The 20,886-nt window shown below is 40.2% G+C and overlaps 1 protein-coding gene across 1 annotated transcript; it reads right to left on the bottom strand.

Annotated features, from left to right (window-relative positions):
• Positions 1–324: 324 nt before the first annotated feature.
• TTLL1 (TTL family tubulin polyglutamylase complex subunit L1) lies at positions 325–16,419 on the bottom strand (the record flags this gene model as incomplete). Its single annotated transcript, XM_079539859.1, has 9 exons — positions 325–454; positions 1,876–2,039; positions 3,080–3,166; positions 4,920–5,063; positions 7,752–7,860; positions 8,028–8,162; positions 9,180–9,360; positions 11,258–11,466; positions 16,307–16,419. 9 exons carry the CDS (start codon positions 16,417–16,419, stop codon positions 325–327), a joined length of 1,272 nt encoding a protein of 423 aa, XP_079395985.1.
• Positions 16,420–20,886: the final 4,467 nt, after the last annotated feature.

Genomic DNA, 20,886 nt, shown 5'->3' with positions numbered 1-20,886 from the left:
TAATGATTACTGGCTTCTCCAACGTCTGAACAGAGATGCTTCTAAAAATGTAGAATTTGTTGCTTTCAGAGAACTACAAGCTTAAATATTCTTGTATTAAATTAATTACATATATTATACATTTTAAATATATATACATGCATGTGTATAATTGGCAAGTCAGTGCATGTATTATAAAGATCCAGGTTTAGGAGTGCTCATTCCATTTCAAAGGCTGTATTGTTTTCTTTGATTGTTTCCCTCACACAACATGGCGAAATAGAGAAATCTGTTCATTTTTTCATGATGCTGTCCTACCAACTCAGCAGCTGTTCTGCTTAATCATTATTTCCAGGTGGTCAGTACAGGCTTTCCTGAATCTCTCCCACGATTTCCTTTTGTTCCAGTGGATTGCCCGGAACGACTTCGCAAGTCACGATCAGAACCATCGCTTTGCGCCATCTCTTCATCATATCTGAAGAAGACAAAATTTTTTCAGCACCTTAGCCTACTAGTCACTATTCTTCCACATTCTATTTTGTTTAACGTTTAGCACTGACATTTAATACAAGCTGTTCTACGAACACGTTTATGAGTGCATAGTTTGAAATACAGCTATTATTCGAGGTAATATACTACCACTTGGTTTACAACACAGACCAACTGAAACATCCTCAGCTAGTTTTGGTAAGAAACAGACTGCTTGGTAGCTTTGGTTCAATTACAGAGTCCGTGAAATTTCATGCTTGTGAAATTTCATGTGCACTTCTGCCCTTCTCAATATTGCTCTTACACAGCAGAGCAGGAACATCAGACTGCTGGCACTTCAATCCAATCTTAAGCTATTGCTTCAAGCAGAGGATTGCTAACTGCATTGTTAGAAAACTCCACTGTTGCAACACTGAATGAGTAGGAAAAAAATGAGCTGAACAAACAACAGCATGCTTAACCAAATGCATTTGATGACGTGCATTTTGTAACACTTAACCACAGTGGCAAGCAGTTCTTTAAATATCTAAGCCCATTAGAGCCTCAGATAACCTCAGTATACGCTTACTGCTCAGTTGCTGTGCAAATGACAGACATTGACTACAGATGCTTATGTACAATTATCAAAAGATAATACTATCATATTTTGTAGAGCATTCATAATATATGCTTAGTTATACTCTTGTACAAAAACATTACATGGTAGGTGCAAACACATTAAAAATTAATTTATAATCCAGCCAACACATTTAATTGTCTTTACCAATATCTAGAAAGAGTGTAAGATTGGCATGAACTACTGGGCTGACTATGTACATAACCACATTCTTGATATACTAAACAGCTGCACCATTAGGATTTGAGAACCTAACTGGGCCATTCTCAGTAAGCATGTGAAACTGCAATCAATACAGTCATTACAACAGTGCTCCTCTGCATAAGACCAATCCTAGGCTAATACTTCAGGCACTCCAATGTAAAAACGTCTGTTGATTTTTCCCTTTTATAATACTAAATTTGGTAATTAAAAAAAATTTCTGGTACTACATTATTATTATTACATCTAAGATCTACAAGATTCAAATAGCATCAATTTTGTGAACATAAGGGTAACAACTATTTGATACAAGTTTTATATGTTTAACTACAGTGTATATATCGCACTTAATACAATTAAGACTCTACACATGCAGAAGCTGCTGGAAGCTCAGTACACACAAAGGTTTATCAGACAAGTAAGATTCCCTCAGAGAATGAAGGACACATTCCCACCTCCAAAGCTGCTAACACAGCCTCAAAAAATGGGAGAATAAAGTTTGCCTTATCTCTTTGGTCTACATTACACATTAAAAGAACTGAGATGACTGAAAAACATTTGCAATTATACAAAACAATGCTAAAACTTACAAGACTTCATAATTGCCAAGAACCTCTTTAGGTGGAGATTTATTCCATTTACAGTCTGGAATTTCCCCATTAGGCACAGCAATGTTCAGTGTGTCATTAATGAGATTATACTTCAAGATGCGATCATTAGCAGTACTGGAAGTAAGAGAAGGGGAAGCATTAACCTACAAAAAAAAAAAAAGAATCATTTTTTATGAGTGGAATAGCTCTCTAAGCAGCATGTGTATGACTATATGTACTATTTGAGCAATCAAGAATCAGCATCTCAAAGCACATCTTTCACTTCCTCAGATGCTGAAAGGAATCCCCCATTGGAATTTTTTTTTTTTTTTTTTTAAACTTAAAACTGAAGTGTGTCTGCAGCGTCAGCCTGAAGATTTTTCTTTAAACTAAGTTACCCAGGGTCAAACAGACAAGCCAGAAATTTTTGTTTAGTTTTCTAAGCTTCTATGGATACCAAAACCATAAATTTCAGTGCCTGATTCAGTCCAATGTTTGTTACACACAGGAATCCGTAGGTTTCTTCTAGTTAAACAGCTTTTATTTGTGTTCTTAATTCAAGTTTTCCCCTTTTGAATTGTGAGCTGAAGAAACACATATTCTCCATGTCTCTATTCAAAACACTCAATTGCGTATTATTTTTTTAGTGAAGGCTGAAACTGGGGTTAGTTTAACATATCTCTTGCATTCCACATTTGTTATGGGGAAAACAGTACCACAACAATAAACAGCTTTGATCTTTCACTTCAAAAAGATTGAGAAGATGTTTAGATAGAATTTACACTGAACGTACAGATCCAAATGTGATATATTAAATTCTTTTCATAAAAGAAGCCTTCCAAACATCCCAATTACTTAAAGTGTCACTCCCCATCAAGTCATTTTTCCAGCTACTCATAGAGTATCTAACAGGGCTGCTAACATTCAGATAGCCTCTGAAGTCTAATTACAAGGATGCACTGGATTTAGAAGTCAAAAGGGAAAGCCACAAACAAAAAGACAAAAGAAATAGAAATTTAAAAAAGCACATGCTAGCTTGGTCATCACAAGGTCTATTTTACATTCTAATGTTTTGCCTAATCCACTTACTAGAGGAACAAAAGACAAAGCTTCAAAACAGAAATGACTACATGTAAATCGACTTGGTTTTATACTGTGAAAGAAAATCAGTGGGAAGTTATTTCTGTATTTTGTGTGACTTTACCTCAATTAGCCACGGCTTAAGCTTGTCATCAATGATAATGTCATATCCATAGCACTCAAAGCAATGTTTATCGTTATTCATTACAGGCTAGAAAAAACAAGAGTATACATTAAAACCTTCAACTTCCTAAGTAACCTGATTACACACTTTCTTGGCTAGAAGTCATGTGATTACAAATCATTTACAATGTAAGCTAACATAACTCTAACATACATACGCTAACATTACTCTCAAGTAAGCTTAAAAATAATTTCAGGACTCTCTCCTCAAGCTCTTGGTAAATATTTCAATATTAATGACTGCATTAATGCCAAGTACCCAATTGCATTGGTACTCTGTTGTGTTTCCAGTTTTAAAATAAAAGTGTTTTCATATTTTGCAAAAGTAGTAAGAATATTTACAGCCTGCATGTACCCAGAGAAATCAGGACATTTAAAAATGTACATAACACAGCTTCACATAATCATGAATTATTTATACTTCAGAGATAGAAGACTTATTCGTGGACATTTCCTTCGCTGCAGAAATTTTAGGTCAAACAATTCCCAGATACTTTTTAAATCTGCAGTTAGTTCAAGTCATCTGTGATTTTGAAAGCCAACAGAGCCCAAGGATCAAGTTGTACTTAGAAGCACACTCTCTGGAGAGTCAGTTTTCCAGCCTCTGCAAAGGATTTACAGCATGCATGCCAAGACTTTTATATAAATCTCATCAGATCTTTTAAAGAAACCTTTGTAACAGGTTAGTGACATGGTTTCCCCTAGACTAATAATGAAAGCTTTTCAGTTCCTTAGGGAGTGAAAGCAGGAAAGGCGGAATGAGCATCTCTCGTTACATTTGCCATTCTCTGACAGACAGAGAAGCACTGCAGCCGATCAAAACATTTTGTCCTCTATATTCTCAAAAACTTTTTTCCTAAGGTTCTGCTAACATTTGGATTAAATTGCTTTTCCTCTCACATCTGGTTTTAAAAGTGATTGCATAGTAGCAGAGTCTGGGCTGAGCCTCACCCCACTGATCCTAGCTTCATGACCTTGTCCCTCTTTCTTGTGCTGGTTCTGGCATCCACCCATCCTTCAGTGAGGTGATTCAGCTTATTACACTAGCAGAATACTAACGCATCAATAAAATCAGTAATTTTCATTTGAAAGAATGAGCTGATTCAACTCAAAATGGTGCCAGGACCAGCCCAAGAAAGATGACAAGACCATGCACTTGAGAACAGGCTCTTCTTGGCAGCAGAAAGCTCTTCGGCTACCCCTGCTGACCCATGGCACAGTACCTGCTCTTTAACATATCATGGGATATGACCCAAACTAGAAAGTCACTCAAGCAGAAAACTATTATAAAGAAAAAATTAAAAAAGGGGATAACATTTCACGAATAACTCCATGACCCGTATATAGCAGAGCTGAAAATAAGCTATACAAGTCTGCTAAGCTAATACCCTTCAACATTTTGTGTGATAAATTGTCCCCCGCAGCTATTTTTTCTTTGACACATTATTGCTGAAATGACATCATGGGCCTTGGTAGAGCTCAGTACTATTCACAAGGGCAGCACCCAGTTACATTAATTAGCTCAAAGGACCCTCAAGGAGATAGATTCATTCAGCTCTTCAGCATGCTCACCCACAAAAGATTCAAATTCACTCCGCTCAGACAAATCAGCACATCACAGAATTGCAGAAATTGGCGTCAGTGTTATCACTCAAAAAGCAGGAAATACATTTCAGGTTTTTCTGGGGGCAAACTCACTTTCACTCCTATGAAAATCCTACAGCCATGTTGTTGTCACATTCTAGGCAGCAATGTGACAGCATTCTAGGCACAGTACTCACCGCAACAGCCTTCAGCGACTGCACGATTATCCAGTGAATTTCATCAAATAACTTGTTTGTAACTTCCTTTCCACGGGTGCTTTCCAGATACAGGCGCAAGTTACTCACTGTCCACTTGCCTCCATGGATATGATTGTAATCATCCTGGAGAGTTAAGGAATTAAGTCAGTCTTTAAGATTCTGAAGTTGCTCAGCAGTTTTGTTCCATTCACATAAAGAGCCCACTTCTACCTGCATGCAAATATCGCCTTAAAAATGAACTCAGCAAATCGTTTTTACTCTGTTTTACATATTTAGGTCCTCCATACAAAATGACCATTTGTATTACAGCTGCAAGTATTATAGGACACAGCACATCAAACAATAAATCTCAACTTAAAAGGACTTGTCTTTTCAGGAAACAGACAGCTATTATATACTTTTAATGGTGCAACTGACAACAGCTGCAATCACGAAGACACTGAAATAACACCTGAATTACCTTTAAATACTGCTTTCTTAGGTAATTCAGCATTCAAGGTAGAAAACACAGTAAGTACTACTGAAACAGAATAGTGGAAAAAAGGTTACTTTATATTTGTCTTTTCAGAGGCAATCAATGCCCTGCAATATATTCTCTTTAAATGGAAAGACAAAAGCAAAGTGAAGGTATTTTTACTGATGGAAAGACACATTCAGTTCTCAAATAGCTCACAGGACAAACATTTTGTCCCTTTTTGAAGATTCTCCTCAGGGCATTTCTAAGAGTTAATGACTCTATACCTGCTAAGTTCTAAAACACGGAATGCCTACAGTAGGATAAGTTGTCAGAAGAATCAAACTTTTCATCCTCTAAAACAAGGTCAGAGAAACCTCTCATCAATTTTTAGGGGTTTTTGTTTGTTTCCTGCAACTTCCCCCCACAGTAAATTTGATAGACAAATAAAGATCTGAAACGTGGCTCTCAGCACTCTCTCCATGGACAAAATGTCTTAAGATCACAGATTCCAGAAAGAGGACAGAGATCAACTTTTCAACCCTCCCCGCATTTCAAAATAAGTACTCAAAATCAAAATAGATTGCAAGTGGACAGAGCTCTGCACAATCACAGCTGTGTTGTTACAAATACCAAAACAAAGAAGAATACTGCAGGCAACATGGAATATCGCTAAGTGAAAACAATGAAGTAGAAGAATCACTTTCACTTTGCTTGCATTACACACACAGTGAACAACTAAGTACAATTATATTTTCTAGCAGAAACATTCCAATGGGCATAGTTAACCCTCCTTTCTTTTCTTTAACCTTTCTCTCTCCCTGAATCTGAATTATAAGCTTTTCAATTTGTCGATGCTTTCCCACGAGCTTGTGTGGTACAGACACAGTAACTCCAGAGTTCACAGAGGGTTTAGGGTAGAGTTGAAGGGCAAGAACCTAAAAGATTTTCCAGACCTTATCATAACTTTGACAAATCACTTGACAGTTCAAATTAGGTTATTCTGAACTGTATGGCTCAGCTGCCTCCAAAGTTGCAGACAGGTTTTAAATGGAAGACGAAAGGCTGAACGATAACAGGAGAGGCAGCACACCATATGCCTCATCTCTTCTCTGCTGCTGGCAACAAAACCATGACTTACACTCTACGCTGTATGGGAATTACTTTCACCCCAACTAATTCTCAGTGCCTTTTCAAATCATAACATCTCAAATTCACAAATCAGCACCCAGGCAAGAAAATATTTTCAGTACCAAAAAAACCCCCATATTTTCACACTTACTCTGGTTTATGATTACCATAAGTGACATTCACAGTTGAAACTTTTATTACAGGAATATCCAGCTAAAAAACAGCTCTGCTGTGCTGCACATCTTACAAAGCAATAACAGACAAAGCATGTTTGTTTTGTGAGTGTCCATGTGTGTGTATACACAAACACTCATGTATACGTACATATTTTCAGTGCTCTTAAAAAAATGAAACCCACAAGATTAGGAAGTGAAACAACAGCTTAAATTCCTGTAACAGAGGCACGTTTTACAAAACGCAGTCATCTGCTAAAGGCAAACAGGTCAATAATCATCAAGTGGATTTCCTGAAGAAACAAGGCTCAGGCAGTTATACTACATGTCCAACTGTTAATGTTACCTCTAACCCACTTGCCTTTCCTCCTACTGGGGAATATCAGCTTATTTGGATGCTGTCAAAGCTATCAGGTTTCCACACATTCATTTTAAGAATATCAACAGCAAATTAGAGGACGGAACAATTGCGCAGGCTGAATTCTATCTCTATGCTTTCCAGAGGAAGCCACTAGCTGGCCAGGAAGCAAACATTTATCACAAGTCCACAAATGCACACTCCCTTTGTTACACAGGGGAGAAAGAGGGTGGAAACATAGGAAAATGCTGGAAGCCACTGTCATAAATAAGTGCTGGAAAAGAGGAAAGCTGAATTAACCGCATGGCCAAGAAAAAGGGAAGAGGAGATCTTCAAGTGCCATTATAAAATGCAGATCCACCATAACCGGGCTTCATTAATTCCACTGCTCACAGAACCAATTGCTAAGTGAGTACATTAGCATTTAAATGACAGGAGACTTGGAAAGAAATTGCTTTCAACTACTGCAAGTCAAGACTGAAGGCATCACAGTCAATTACAGAACTTGCAGTTCCTTATCTTGCATACATTTTATCTGTAGTCTTCTAAAACTTTTTTTTATGGTCAAGCTGAGACATTTTAATTGCAAGATGATGAAGAATATGACAAATAGAGCCTTCTTATTCAGTTATTTGGGACAGCTTAAGAAAATCAGTCTTGTTGGAGAATAGCACCTAAGAACTTGATACACTTACCCCATGTTTCTGAATGGCAACATTTGTAAGATGTACAAACATGTTATCCAGTTCACTCGTACTTGGTGTATATTTTACTGTGCAAAATCGGCAAAATCCAAGTTTATACCTTAAATGCAAAAAGTCATTGAGGTATGTTAAATCCCAGTAAAAAGGAAGGAAAAGATCATCCTAGGATATGAGTACACATTAAACTTCTTTATGCAACACTGGCAACATTATTTTGACTACGTTAAACGTTCTCTTGCAATAAAACACATCCATACACAATCTTACATGTAACATCTCAGTGGGCGATAGGTAGATACCAAAACATACAGACGAAGGTCAAATTTCTTTCCCCCAATCAGTAATGGATTGTTGATATAGAGAGAAATCACATAGGCTTCCTTGGAAGACTGAGATACAAACCTGTAACACATAAGTAAACAGTTTGTAAGTTTTGAATTAACAGAAATCTTGCACCTTACTGACAAAAGAACCGTACAAAGTTATACTGGTTAACAATAACACACTTGGCAGCAGGCATTATGTACAGAAAACCAGCAAGTCTAAAATACAAACCTAAAGACCAGTATCAATTAACCATTGAAACTCAGTTTTGAATTTGGCAGGGCAGCTAACTGAGCCACTCAGAAAGCAGTTCTACACACCAGTCTTTTCTCTTGTGAACATCTAGAGCTTGTCTACAGACAAGCAAGAAGCATGTATTACATTACTTTCGTTATTCAGGGCCTTATATTCCTAGAATGTTTGTATTTATGCTTGGTTTGCCAAGGCAAACCACTGTGAAAAGCTAGCTTTCAGACTGTGACATTCTTCAGATTCCAAGATAAACAGAAAAAAATGTCTCAAGGGGTATTCAGCCAGTCAACTTGTAACAGGAAAAAAATCAGCATTAGCTTTAAGATCGAAACACTTTTTAGTCAGAGAAAAGCATAGGTTGCTACACCGTTAAGTCCATTTGAAAGCAGGACACCAACATGAGGTGTACTCCTTTGTGCTCCAAACAGATAATGGATTTATTTCATGCACGCACATTCCTCCTCTGCACTAATTTAAGAAGTAAATCAATACGTATTCAATAAAATCATGATACAAATTGCTCAGGGAAAGATTTTTGTCTTCACTTCCTGTTAGAGCAGAACAATTTGTTTTTGCACATTATCCCAAAGACACTGAAAGCATTTTTTTTAAATAGAGAATAGTTATTCTAACTGTTCTTTATATCTTCTCACACCAACATAAGCCATATTAAGACCTGTTTAAATGACAAAGTCAGATAACTGAGATTAAATGCAAAACTATCTATATAATGACAAAGCTATAACAGCAGAATAACTTTCCCATGCATCAGACTACCAGCACGCTGATGTGGTTCACCTGATTATAGAAGAACAAGAACAGGTTTAGTTTTTAAGCACTTACGAGGATGTTTTGCTATCTCGAGACCATTTTTTAATTTGAGACAGTTTATTGATTAGAAATATTCCTTTTCCCTGAGCTTTACCACAAGGTTTCATAATCCAAGTGCTGGAAGGATTCTTTCTGAATTCTTCAACGAAGAGATTATAATCAGCAGGAAGCATAAAAGTTACTGGAACAAAATCTGAGTCGAAAAAGAAAAAAAGAGTGCACCATTAAGGACAGCTACACCTAAAGAGGAATCTTCATTATTATAGAGCAAGTTTTTCTAATCTGGCATGATCAACTTCCAATAAAACACATGCTGCTTTTTATTTCATTTAGTTTATGATTTTTACTTAAAGAATGGCTTTAGTATGCTGCTAATTTCAGACTAGTGAACTTTTATTTATTTGAATCATTTTTCTTCTGTTTAAATGATGCCCAATTACAGTATTATACACCATTGCAACTAAACTCTTGTTAGCAGATTCCCTCATCTTCATATGTCAGCTTTTACCACTCCGCAAGCCATCCCATCCTGTCATCCTCTCTGTACACACAAATACCCAAATGTTGATGTTGTTTCCTCTTCAGATGTGGCAATTTTTAATTTCTGTGCTAGTCTCATGAGTCATTTTTTCTTTATTCTCAGGCTCAGTGTTACCATACTTGCTAATCTAAAGAAAGGTATTTCGTGCTTTTTGCTATCTGATTATTCTCAGTCCCGCCCATATAGCACTACTTCTTTCTTACATGGATGAACAGTGATTTCATTTCACTTTCCCTGGATGTAAATCAACTCAGCGTGTCCCCATCTCTATTCCACTGCAATGTTTGCTGACCTCCAAGACAACTTTGCTCTTCTCTCCCCCTGTCTATTGTTTTGATGCTTGCTTGCTTTTTAAATTTTATTTCCTAGTAGTCATTATGAGTTCTCCAACTTCCCCTAAATTTTGCTTCTGAAAAGCTTACCCATTCTGGCAGAAGCCTTTCTGCCAAAAATTATTTAAGCTTTTGCTCCAGTATAGGATTTCCAGATTTTTTTTTTCCTTCCAGATTTGATTTAAAGAAACTCCAGCCTTTTTTTGATATGACGTTCCAGGGTCATTCTGTACCACCAATGATCTTAGAGCAAAATATATTACTCCCATAATATTCCCACTTAAAAATTATATATATATACACACACACTTACAAATCTATTCTTGTATATCCCGACATAACCATTTCATGATCACTTCACCCATGTTTCTTCAGTTAATGTTGCACTGATAAGTTCAGTTTTCATTAAGCACTTACTTACCTAACCATATCTAAATACAAATTTAACACACACAAAGAGGATGTGTTCTTCTCTTTGAATATTCCTGAATGCTTGCAAGTAGACAGTGGCAGAACCACATTACTGCTGTAGTAGTATGACAGAAACAATCTTTTAACCTTCCTTTGTCTCTATTTTCAGCAGTTCTTGAACAAACCCCACACTCTGTTTCTCTCAAATCTATAAAACATTAGCTATTCTGCTTCAAAACAAGGTTTATGAAATGCTATATTTTCCAAGCTTTTCACAAGAAATGTTTGCTACTACTGTCTTTAAATCATTCTCCCTATTCCTATCTGTTTCCTTATGCTCTAATGACAACTTTGTAGGAAGTGAGAAGGAGAAAAAGACAATTAAAGAAGACAGTAACATTTGCAGAACGCAGAACAGTTTTAGGATAGAGTACACTTTATTCTGTTTAACTGACTGTTATTGACAGAGCACCTGCTGACAGATAGCCACTTGAGTGTTGTAACACTTTAGAAGTTCAGAAAACCTAGCAAAATTCCTTCCCTACTGGAAGACGAGCTACGCTGCAGCTAAATTACCTGCATGTGATAATTAAAATACATCAGTTTTATGTCTCTGAACACAAACTGGTAAAAATGGGTAACCTCAGTTGCTTGTACTACTTGCAAGCAATTCACTGCAGATATGTTGCAACACGTACATTAGAATATGTTCATTAATGTGCTGTTCTGTTTCTCTAAGTTACAATGCCGTCAGTTTATCAACAACACAGAAGGCAAAGTTAACACAGATAATGAGAACCACATACCCAAATAAATATATTTTCCATTTTCATCCTTTTCTGCAAGGGGACTTCCCTCCTTCTCAAGTTCTTTCCTATACCGTTTGATGTTCTTTACCATCAAATCTTTTCTGGTCAGTTCGTAGTGATTGGGGAAATGGTTGACAATTTGGTCATCAGAAAGGCGGTAACCAGTTTCCACACTGAAAACATTTCTGATTGTTTGTACACTCATCCTGAAAACAAAGACAGACAGCAGATGATTTCTCTAAGGAGATCAGAGTTGAAACTGTGTCACTGTTGTGGTTTAACTCAGCAGGTATCTATGCACCACGCAGTCACGTCACTTCATCTCCTCCCTCTCACACTTCTTCCTTGCTCTGTATAGCAAAATATTTAGCTTCAGTGACAATCTAACATATTCTGAATCTCTGTTAGCAAATGAAATATTTCCAGATGCTTTATCATTTCCTATACTAATGAAATTGAGGCAGCTGGTGAGGCAAGAAAGAGGAAAACTTGTCTCTACTAGACTCTGGATTGTTGATAGACAGGTCAGCCCTCAGCAGGGTCTACAAATTACTCCTACACACCCAAGTGCTACAGAAATATCTTTCTAATTTATTGCTTTTCTCTCTGGAACTCAGTTTTTCTCTCATTAAAAAAAAAAAAAAAGCCACAAAACCATCACTACTGGTTACCTTGCTATTATATTTCTGGAGGGCGTCAAGCATATGAATGGAAATTAGTGAATCACAGATCTTACTAAAAACACCTGTAGATAACAGAGCAGAATGTTACAGCAACCACACCAAATCAGCTGTTCACTTTGTTTCTCACAGAATACAAGAGTAGGGTCAAAAACACAGAGTTTTCTATATTAAAGGTGTCACAATGATGGCACAATGATGGCAGGAAATATTCTTAAATTCACAATCTGCAGGGCTATTGTTCCAGGAAGAAGGCAAAACAAAACCAAATCAGTCACACAGCAATTTCCACGAGTGTCCTGCTCCCCACTCCTCCCCTCAGCTGCATTCTAAAAACAAGCAGATTACTACACTCCTACTCATTTAATAAGTGGTTAACAAAAAGCACAGTCAGCAGTATGAACTGCCATTCTGTCATATTTGAAAAGGACTACCTTGAAAAAATAGTGTTTTGTTGCAGAGAATTTACACTATCAGATGGTGTTGTACTCTTTGTATCTGTTGTAGTTTCCATGGAAACAAAGAGGCGTTACTTTTGGAGCAACCTACACATTAAATGGCAGAAAAAGCACCTCTAAGTATACCAAACCATTTATACCCTTCCTTTCAAACAGCCACTATTTGATCTCCATAAGCATTCAGCAAGCATCAATGAATGTCAATGGGTGCCATTTTTTCCACAAAAAGGAATTCAATGTCACACTTTCGCTTCACTTGCACTTCCATGTCAGACGCCATTTGGTCAGACTGTCCCTCTGCTGCTGTCACATAGCAACAAACTGTAATGGAATATTGGTGGAAAGGTCCAGCCCCCACCACCACACCACTAACATCCGCCTATACTATCATGGGCTGGCTTAACAAAACAGGAGGCATTACTTTTGGAGTAGCCCCCATAGATTATTGCATTCTGTGACGGCATTTCAGTTTTAGAATCAGAGAATCCTTGGAGTTGGAAGGGGCTTTTAAAGGCCATGTAGTCCAACTCTCCTGCAATGAACAGGGACATTGTGCACAGCCAGATTACACTGCCCAGAGCCTGACCCAGTCTCATTTTGAACGTCTGCAGGGACAGGGCATTCACCACAGCACTGGGCAACCTGTTTCATTGCTTCACCGCCCCCACTCTAAAACACTTTTTCCCCTTTATCCAAACTAAACCTACCCTCTTTGAGCTTGAAACCATTTCCCCTTGTTCCATCATCACAGACTCAGTCCCCTTCTTTCCTGTAACTCCCCTTTAGATACAGAAAGGCTGCCACCAGGTCAGCTTGCAGCCTTCTCTCCTCCAGGCTGAACAGCCCCAGCTCTCACATTCTGTCCTCACAGGAGAGGTGTTCCATCCCTGGGATCATTTTTGTGGTCCTTCTCTGGACACAATCCAACAGTTCCATTCTCTCCTGTACTGAGCATTCCACATCTGGATGCAGTACTCCAGGTGAGGCCTCACCAGCGCAGAGTTGAGGGGTAGGGTCATCACCTTCACCCTGCTGGCCACGCTTCTTTTGGTGCAGCCCAGGATACAGTTGGATTTCTTGGCTGTGAGGGCACATTGTTGGCTCATGTCCAGCTTGCCATCCACCAGTAGCCCCAGGTCTTTTTCAGCAGGGCTACACTCGTCATTCCCCGGCTTGTATTGCTAGTGGATGTTGCTTTGACCCAGGTGCAAGGTCTTGCATTTGCATTTGTTGAACCTCATTAGGTTCATCTAGGCCCACTGCTCAAGCCTGTCTAGGTCCATTTGGATGGCATCCTGTCGCTCTGGTGCACCTGCACCCCACAGCTTGGTATCACCAGCAAACTCAACCCCATCGTCAATGTCAATGTCACTGATGGAGATATTAAAGAGTATCTGTCCTGGCACTGACCCCTGGGGGACACCAATCATCACTGATCTCCATCCAGACATTAAGTCATTGATCACCACTCTCCGGACTCGATCCTGCAACCATGGAACTTGGATCCTTCACCCATGAAACAGTCCATCCACCAAATTCATATCTTTCCAATTTGAAGAGAAGGATGTTGAAGGGTGCACATCATCTTCAGTGCATTCCAGGAGCCTCCTGGATTGCCTACAGCTTGCTGGGCTATTTTTTCAGCAGATTTCTGGGTAGTTGAAGTCCCCCTACAGGATGAGTGCTTATGATCACAATGCCTCCTGTAGCTGGAGGTAGAAGGCCTTATCTACAGGCTCTACTTGATCAGGTAGCCCGTAGTAGACGCTGATTACAAGGCTCCATTTGCTGCCTTGCTCTCTAACTGTCACCTACAGCCTTTTGACTTGCTCATGACTGTTCTTTAGGGACAGTTCTTTACATTCTATTCCCTTCCTGATAAAGATAGCAACATCCCCTTCCCTCCTGTCCCTTTTGAACAGCCTGCAGCAGTCAACAGCCACACTCCAGTCATGAGAATCATCCCACCAGGTTTCAGTGACGACAACTGTACCATAATTTTCTGGTAGCACAGTAGCTTCCGGCTCCCCCTGTTTATTAGCCAAGCTGTGCGCTTTGGCGTAGAAGCTCTTCAGCTGGGCAGCTGGTCCTGCCACCTCCTTAAAAGGAATAAAGGAGTTATCCTTTAAGTATCTCCCTTGATTTTCCCCATTGCCTTCTGCTACTGCCCCAGCAGTCACTACGCCATCACAGGATTTTGTACGTGCTGTAGTGTTGCCAGCACCTCTCAAGGCAGTGGGTCCTTCAAGGCCCCTGCTAGCACCCTGTCCCTCTAATCTAGCTATGCCATTCCACATCTCATCGTGGGAAGGCTCACTACCCCCTCTGTTCCCCTTCAGACCTAGTTTAAAGCCCTCCCAATGAGCTCCGCTAGTTTTTCCCCAAAGGCCCTACTCCCTCTTCGTCTTGTATTAAACAAATCCATTATCTTGATTTAATTTTACATTCGTACTGAATGTACTGAAATATTGAATAAGTCTGCATGTAAATCTTTTCTGAGGACAAGAAGGGGAATGCAGTTCTCGATGCCTTTATTACAGGAGTCTGCATTCTGATAACAGGACAAGCCCCTGCAACATCAATAAAATAATACTGTATCATATACCAGAACCTTGGATCATTTTCCTCATGTTGTGAACACACAAACATGTGTATGCTAAAAATGTGAGGGAAAGATATGTTTCAAAGATTCTGTTCAGGTCAAAGAACCCCTTCAATCATAAAGGAACAATTCTGCTTACTGCGTGCAAGAAATTGGAGTAAAATTGGGTATCACATTTCATAACAAAACAAAAACCACATCAGCAACTACAGCCTTTGGCCTGAAGTTTTTACAGTAGGCATCCACAGAAGTGATGGTCTTCTTTGCTAAGTTAATCATTTTCCACTGCATGCCAAAATCTTTGGGAAACTGGAAAGGCATCTGAGGTCATTAGAAAGGATGGGGGAAAGGATCCCTGCTGACAGGACCTTCTGGCCCCATGAATCCTAACGACAATAGCAGGCCTGCACAGATACCAGGATTTACTAATACAAATCTAAGGAAAAGATCGGCAACAGTGTTATTTTTTTTTTTCTTCTTTAAATTACAGAAGCAATGAAACGAGAAATGTTACACTCTTAACATGAGCCAGCAGTGCGCTCTGGCAGCTCGAAAGGCAAATGGGATCCTGGGCTCCATCAGGAGAGGGGTGGTCAGCAGGGACAGGGAGGTGATTGTCCCTCTCTACTCAGCTCTTGTGAGGCCCCATCTGGAGTACTGTGTCCAGGTGTGGAGCCCTCAGTATAAGAAAGACATGGAGATTTTGGAAAGGGTCCAGAGGAGGGCGACTAAGATGATCAGGGGGCTGGAGCAACTCCCCTATGAGGACAGGCTGAGGGAGTTGGGCTTGTTCAGCCTGGAGAAGAGAAGGCTGTGGGGTGACCTCATTGCAGCCTATCAATACCTGAAGGGAACCTACACCCAGAAGGGGAGTAAACTCTTCAAAAGGGCTGACAATAGCAGGACTAGGGGAAATGGATCCAAGTTGAAGGAGGGAAGATTTAGGTTGGATGTTAGGGGGAAGTTCTTTACGAGGAGAGTGGTTAGGCCCTGGAACGGGCTGCCCAGGGAGGTTGTGGATGCCCCGTCCTTGGACGTGTTCAAGGCCAGGTTGGACGGGGTCCTGGGCAACCTGATCTAAATGTGTATGTTTGGTGGCCCTGCTAGGCAGGGGGGTTGGAACTACATGATCCTTGAGGTCCCTTCCAACCTGGGTGATTCTGTGATTCTGTGTGTGTGATTGTAGGAGCACTTCAGCAAATTAAAGCTAATACATGCATCTTTTATTTCTAAACATGCATTTTGTACTATTGCTAAAGCTATTAATATATTTAAATACTTCAACAATTTAGACACCAGTACTTACCAATAAAAATTCCAGTCCTCATTTTCTGTCACCTGAATCCAGCCTCTTTTCTCAAAGTTGTTTATTAGAACTGATTTTTCTATGTCAGTTACCCACTTCACTTTTCCTGCCATTATCCCATCAACCTGTTAGTAAAGAACAGAGTTAAGCTGCGAAATAAAAAACATGAGGTGAAAAAAAACAATCTGGACAAGTCAAAGGGGAAGAAAAGTGGAGAACACTTAAGTATGAAGGAAGAAGTAAACCAATTTTAAAAACCACAGAAAAGAACATCCTAGTTTCAGACTGAGAGCCTGCATTTGTCATCTGGGCAGCTTCAAAAAAAAGAAATCTAGTTACAAGGATCTTTCCCCACCCAATTCAAGTTTCACGAATGGGCACACAGCTCAAATCTCTCCTTAAACAAACCAATGACGGAAATCAGTAGCATAAACTCACTAGGTAATATTTACTGAAAAACAAACAAACAAACGCAATCATAGAGCACAGGAAGTTTTGTACTTCTAATCAAGACTGATATAACAAAATCATAGGGGTTGGAAGAGACCTCTGGAGATCATCGAGTCCAAATCCTGCTAAAGCAGGTTCTCTAAAGCATCCAAGTGGGTTCTGAATATCTTCAGAGAATGAAAGTCTCTCAAGGCAGCCTGTTCCAGTGCTCTATCACCTTCACAGTAAAGAAGCTTTTCCTCATTCAGATGGAACTTCTGATGTTCCACTTTGTGCCCTTTGCCCCTTATCCTGTCGCTGGGCACCATTGAAAAGAGCCTGGCCTGATCCACTTGACTCCCATACTTCAGAGATTTATAAGCAATGATAAGAACCCCTCTCAGTCTTCTCTGGGCTAAACATTCCCAGGGCTTTCAGTCTTTCCTAATTTGGGAGATGCTCCAGGCCCCTCATCATCTTTGTGACCCTCTTCTGGACTCTCTAAGTTTCATGCCTTTTCTGAATAGAGGAGTTCAGAACTGGACAGAATACTCCAGATGTGGCCTCATCAAAAGCAGAGTAGAGAGGAAGGATCACCTCTTGACCTCCAGGCTGTGCTCTTTTTAATGTATCCCAGGATGCCATTGGCCTTTTTAACCACAAGGGCACACTGCTGCTCATGACCAACCTATTGTCCACCAGGACACCCAGGTCCTCCACAGAACTCCTCTCCAGCAGGTAAACATATGTACATATAAATGTTTTCTCTGTTTGTTTTGGGTGGGAGCATTCACATTACTTTACTCACCAACCAAATATGAAGGCTGCTCTGAAAGTAATGCCTCCTACTTTATGGTGTCGGCCCACAACTTCAGAGAAAAATCCACTGCACGCTCCATGAAGAATCACAATTTGCTACTCTATAAGGAAAGAAGCAAAGTAATGTCACCAACTTTTTTGTTGTCCCACTGTATCTCACACAGCTATGATTTCTCCTTTCCCTCACTGATGTGAGAGGACATGGTAGTATCATTAAACGTTTTGAAGCAGTTTCCCAGACCTAAGGTTGAAGTCTTCACAAACTGCATTTCAATTCCTGACACTAGGTGTCGCTTTCTACTTTAGATCTTTCACTTGTCCTCAGCAGCCTTTCATCACTGTTAGATCAGAAGGGAGCTCAGTACTTTCCTAGCCCAGTGCTTGCTCCAAGGAGAGTGAGCTATATGGTCATAGCTCTATTTAGCCACATTTGGAAAATGCCCACAAGCAGAGGCCACACAGCTGGCCTGGATGCCCTTTTTCACTGCTCAACAGTTCTCACAGGGAAAATAGTTTTCCATATATTCAGCCTGAACCTCTCATTTTAGCTTATTCCCATTGTTTCTCATCTTCCCATCGTTTATCATCACAAACAGTCTGGCTACGTCTCCTCAAAAACCTCATCACAGTAGGTAAAGGAAGAAAGGCGAGAGCAGCCTCTTCTCCAGGCCAAAGAAGCACAGCTCTCATAGCTGCTCATTACAGGCCAAGTGCATCGGCCTCCTCATCAGCCCTCCTCTGAACTCATTTCAGTGTCACAGAATCATAGAATCAATTAGGTTGGAAAAGGCCTCTAAGATCATCTAACAGTCAACCCATCACCTCCACGCCCACTAAATCATGTCCCTCAGTGCCACCATATCTATACATTTCTTGAACACCTCCAGCGATGGGGTGCCCACCACAGCCATTGGCAGCTTGTTCCAGTACCTCACCACTCTTTCAGAGAAGTAGTTTTTCCTAATAGCCAAGCTGAAAATACCCTGCTGCAACTTAAATCCATTACTTCTCATCCTATCACAGTTACCTGGGAGAAGAGGCTGAACTCCACTTTGCTACAGAGAGGTCTAGAGAGATATAAAGAGATAAGGTCTTCCCTGAGCTTCCTCTTCTCCAGTCTGAACAACTGCAGTTCCCTCAGCCACTCCTCATCTGTTCCAGACCCTTCACTGACTTTACTGTACTTCTTTGGCCTCAATGTCTTTCTTGCCATAAGAAGCCCAAAACTGAACACAACACTTGAGATGCCACCTCACCTTCCAACTTGGTGTCACCTGCAAACTTAGTGAGGATGCACTCAATCCCCTTGTCCAGATCATCAATAAAGATATTTATTAGTTTATCCACATCTGTCTTGTTCAGTTACTTATGTCTACCCTCATGTACTGTGTTACATCGTGGCCCTTTTTGTTTGAGAAAAACAGTGAAATCTAGAAGATGGAAATGCTCAACAAAAAAACAAGCCAAGTATCTGCAACTGCTACTTCTCCAAGGGAGAAGCTGAAACTTTTCTGACAACAGTAAGGTGAGCAAATGACAATACTGGTGAAGTCAGCTCACAGAATCAGTTTCAACATAGCTATTTAGTCCTTCTGCAGTTCATTCCACAAATTACTTATAGAATTGCAGCCTACTGACTTTTCATAGTTATCCTTCACCGAAATACACTACAGAAAAGTGCTGATTCATAATTAAATGTCTAAGCCAAAAGCACACTCTTCAGCACATGCATCTCCCCAGTACAAAACTTGCCATGCAAGGAAGCGGGAGAGAGTGAAGTTTCACCCACATACAACACCATCTACTTCTCCCTCCATTTAGAATTTTTCATCAAAAAGTCAAACTTCAAAATGCATTATTTACTCATCTTTGCTAATAACATAATTAATACCATTTCTGCAGCTAAGACAGTGGAATGGCATTCAAGGGGCCTTCAAGCTTCCAGGCCTGGATGTCAAGATGTACAGTTGCTACAAAGGCAATACCTCTACAGTTTCTCTCCTCCTGAGAGCCACAGTCCATTACACAGTGCTCCCACTTCTTCTTGCCTAACCTTAGTCAACAAACCCAACAGGGCAGAGACACTACTGCTTATTAGGCCTTGATTTTGGAGAGATCCAGGCACACCTATTTTCCTTCACATTTGTCTTTTTTGTGACATTCTGATATTTCTTATACAATACCGAGTTCCACAAGCTGATGATTTTTCATTGGGCCTTTTAGATACTACCAAAACAAAAAGCAGTGACACACAAGGATTCAGTTGCTTAACCCAAAGCATTTATGAATCAAAGTTTAATGATTTTATGCTATTTAATTACTAAAACCCACATACAATAATTCATAAAAAATAACAACATATTAAGCCATACAAAAAAAAAAATCTTATTTTCTGCAGCATTTTAAATACAATTCAATTTTCTACAGGAATCTTCTAACCTGTAAGAAAGTACTCTTGATAACCTGCTGAGACCACCGCAGCACGGAGGACTGGAACCAGACGGGCTTTAAGGTCCTTTCCAATCCAGATCATTCTGTGATTCTATGACAACAGATCTCACAGGAGCTCATAGCCACACAGCTTCGCTCTGTAAGCACAGCGTTAGCGACCACGAGCGACTACAACACGACAGAGAGCAAGCCTGCAAGGGGAGCATCAGGAGACGCCCATCTGCCGTCCATCCCACAGCAAGGGTCACAAGCCACAACCTATCGCGATAACGCCAAGGAGAAAGAAGCTCTGCTCTAACCTGCGCCGGCCGCGCCCAACTCCATCACCCCCTTCCCGCCCTTTCCGGCTCCGCTCCGTAGCAACCGGGACGCGCAGGGGGCGGGACTTCCGGAGCGCTGGCGGCAAAGGCGCAACTCTGTTGCTAGGGAGACGTGAGGCTCCTTGGGGGTCGGCGGCCATCTTGTGTTCTCATCGGGAGGGCCGAGCCGAGCCGAGCCGAGCCGAGCGGAAAGGGGAGGGGCTTGGGGACATGTCCGAGTTGCGGCCGTTTGAACATTAAAGGCGCTCTCGCTCAAGTTTCCAGAATGCCTAAAAAACAGATCAGTTTGATTCCAAAGGTCTAGTCTCTGCCTGAACATCAGATGTTGATCGTCATATAATACAGGATTATCTTTTTATCGGGTTGATGCTGTTGTGAAGGAGTGTCTGAATGTTTCCCTGAAACAACCAGCAACTAAACAGTTAAAAATATGAGAGAGAATTAATGCCTAAAAAGTTACAGCATTAGTGCTTGTTTAGAGAATGTGTACAAAAATTCTTTCCAAGATGATTATGATTACAATCATTTATGTTAAAACACTTGACTTTCATAAAGTTTACC

This window comes from Tetrao urogallus (genome assembly GCF_951394365.1).
Source record: "Tetrao urogallus genome assembly, chromosome: 1".
Taxonomy (NCBI): domain Eukaryota; kingdom Metazoa; phylum Chordata; class Aves; order Galliformes; family Phasianidae; genus Tetrao; species Tetrao urogallus.
The sequence above is the reverse complement of the archived record's forward strand: the minus strand, read 5'-3'. Positions and strand labels throughout refer to the sequence as shown.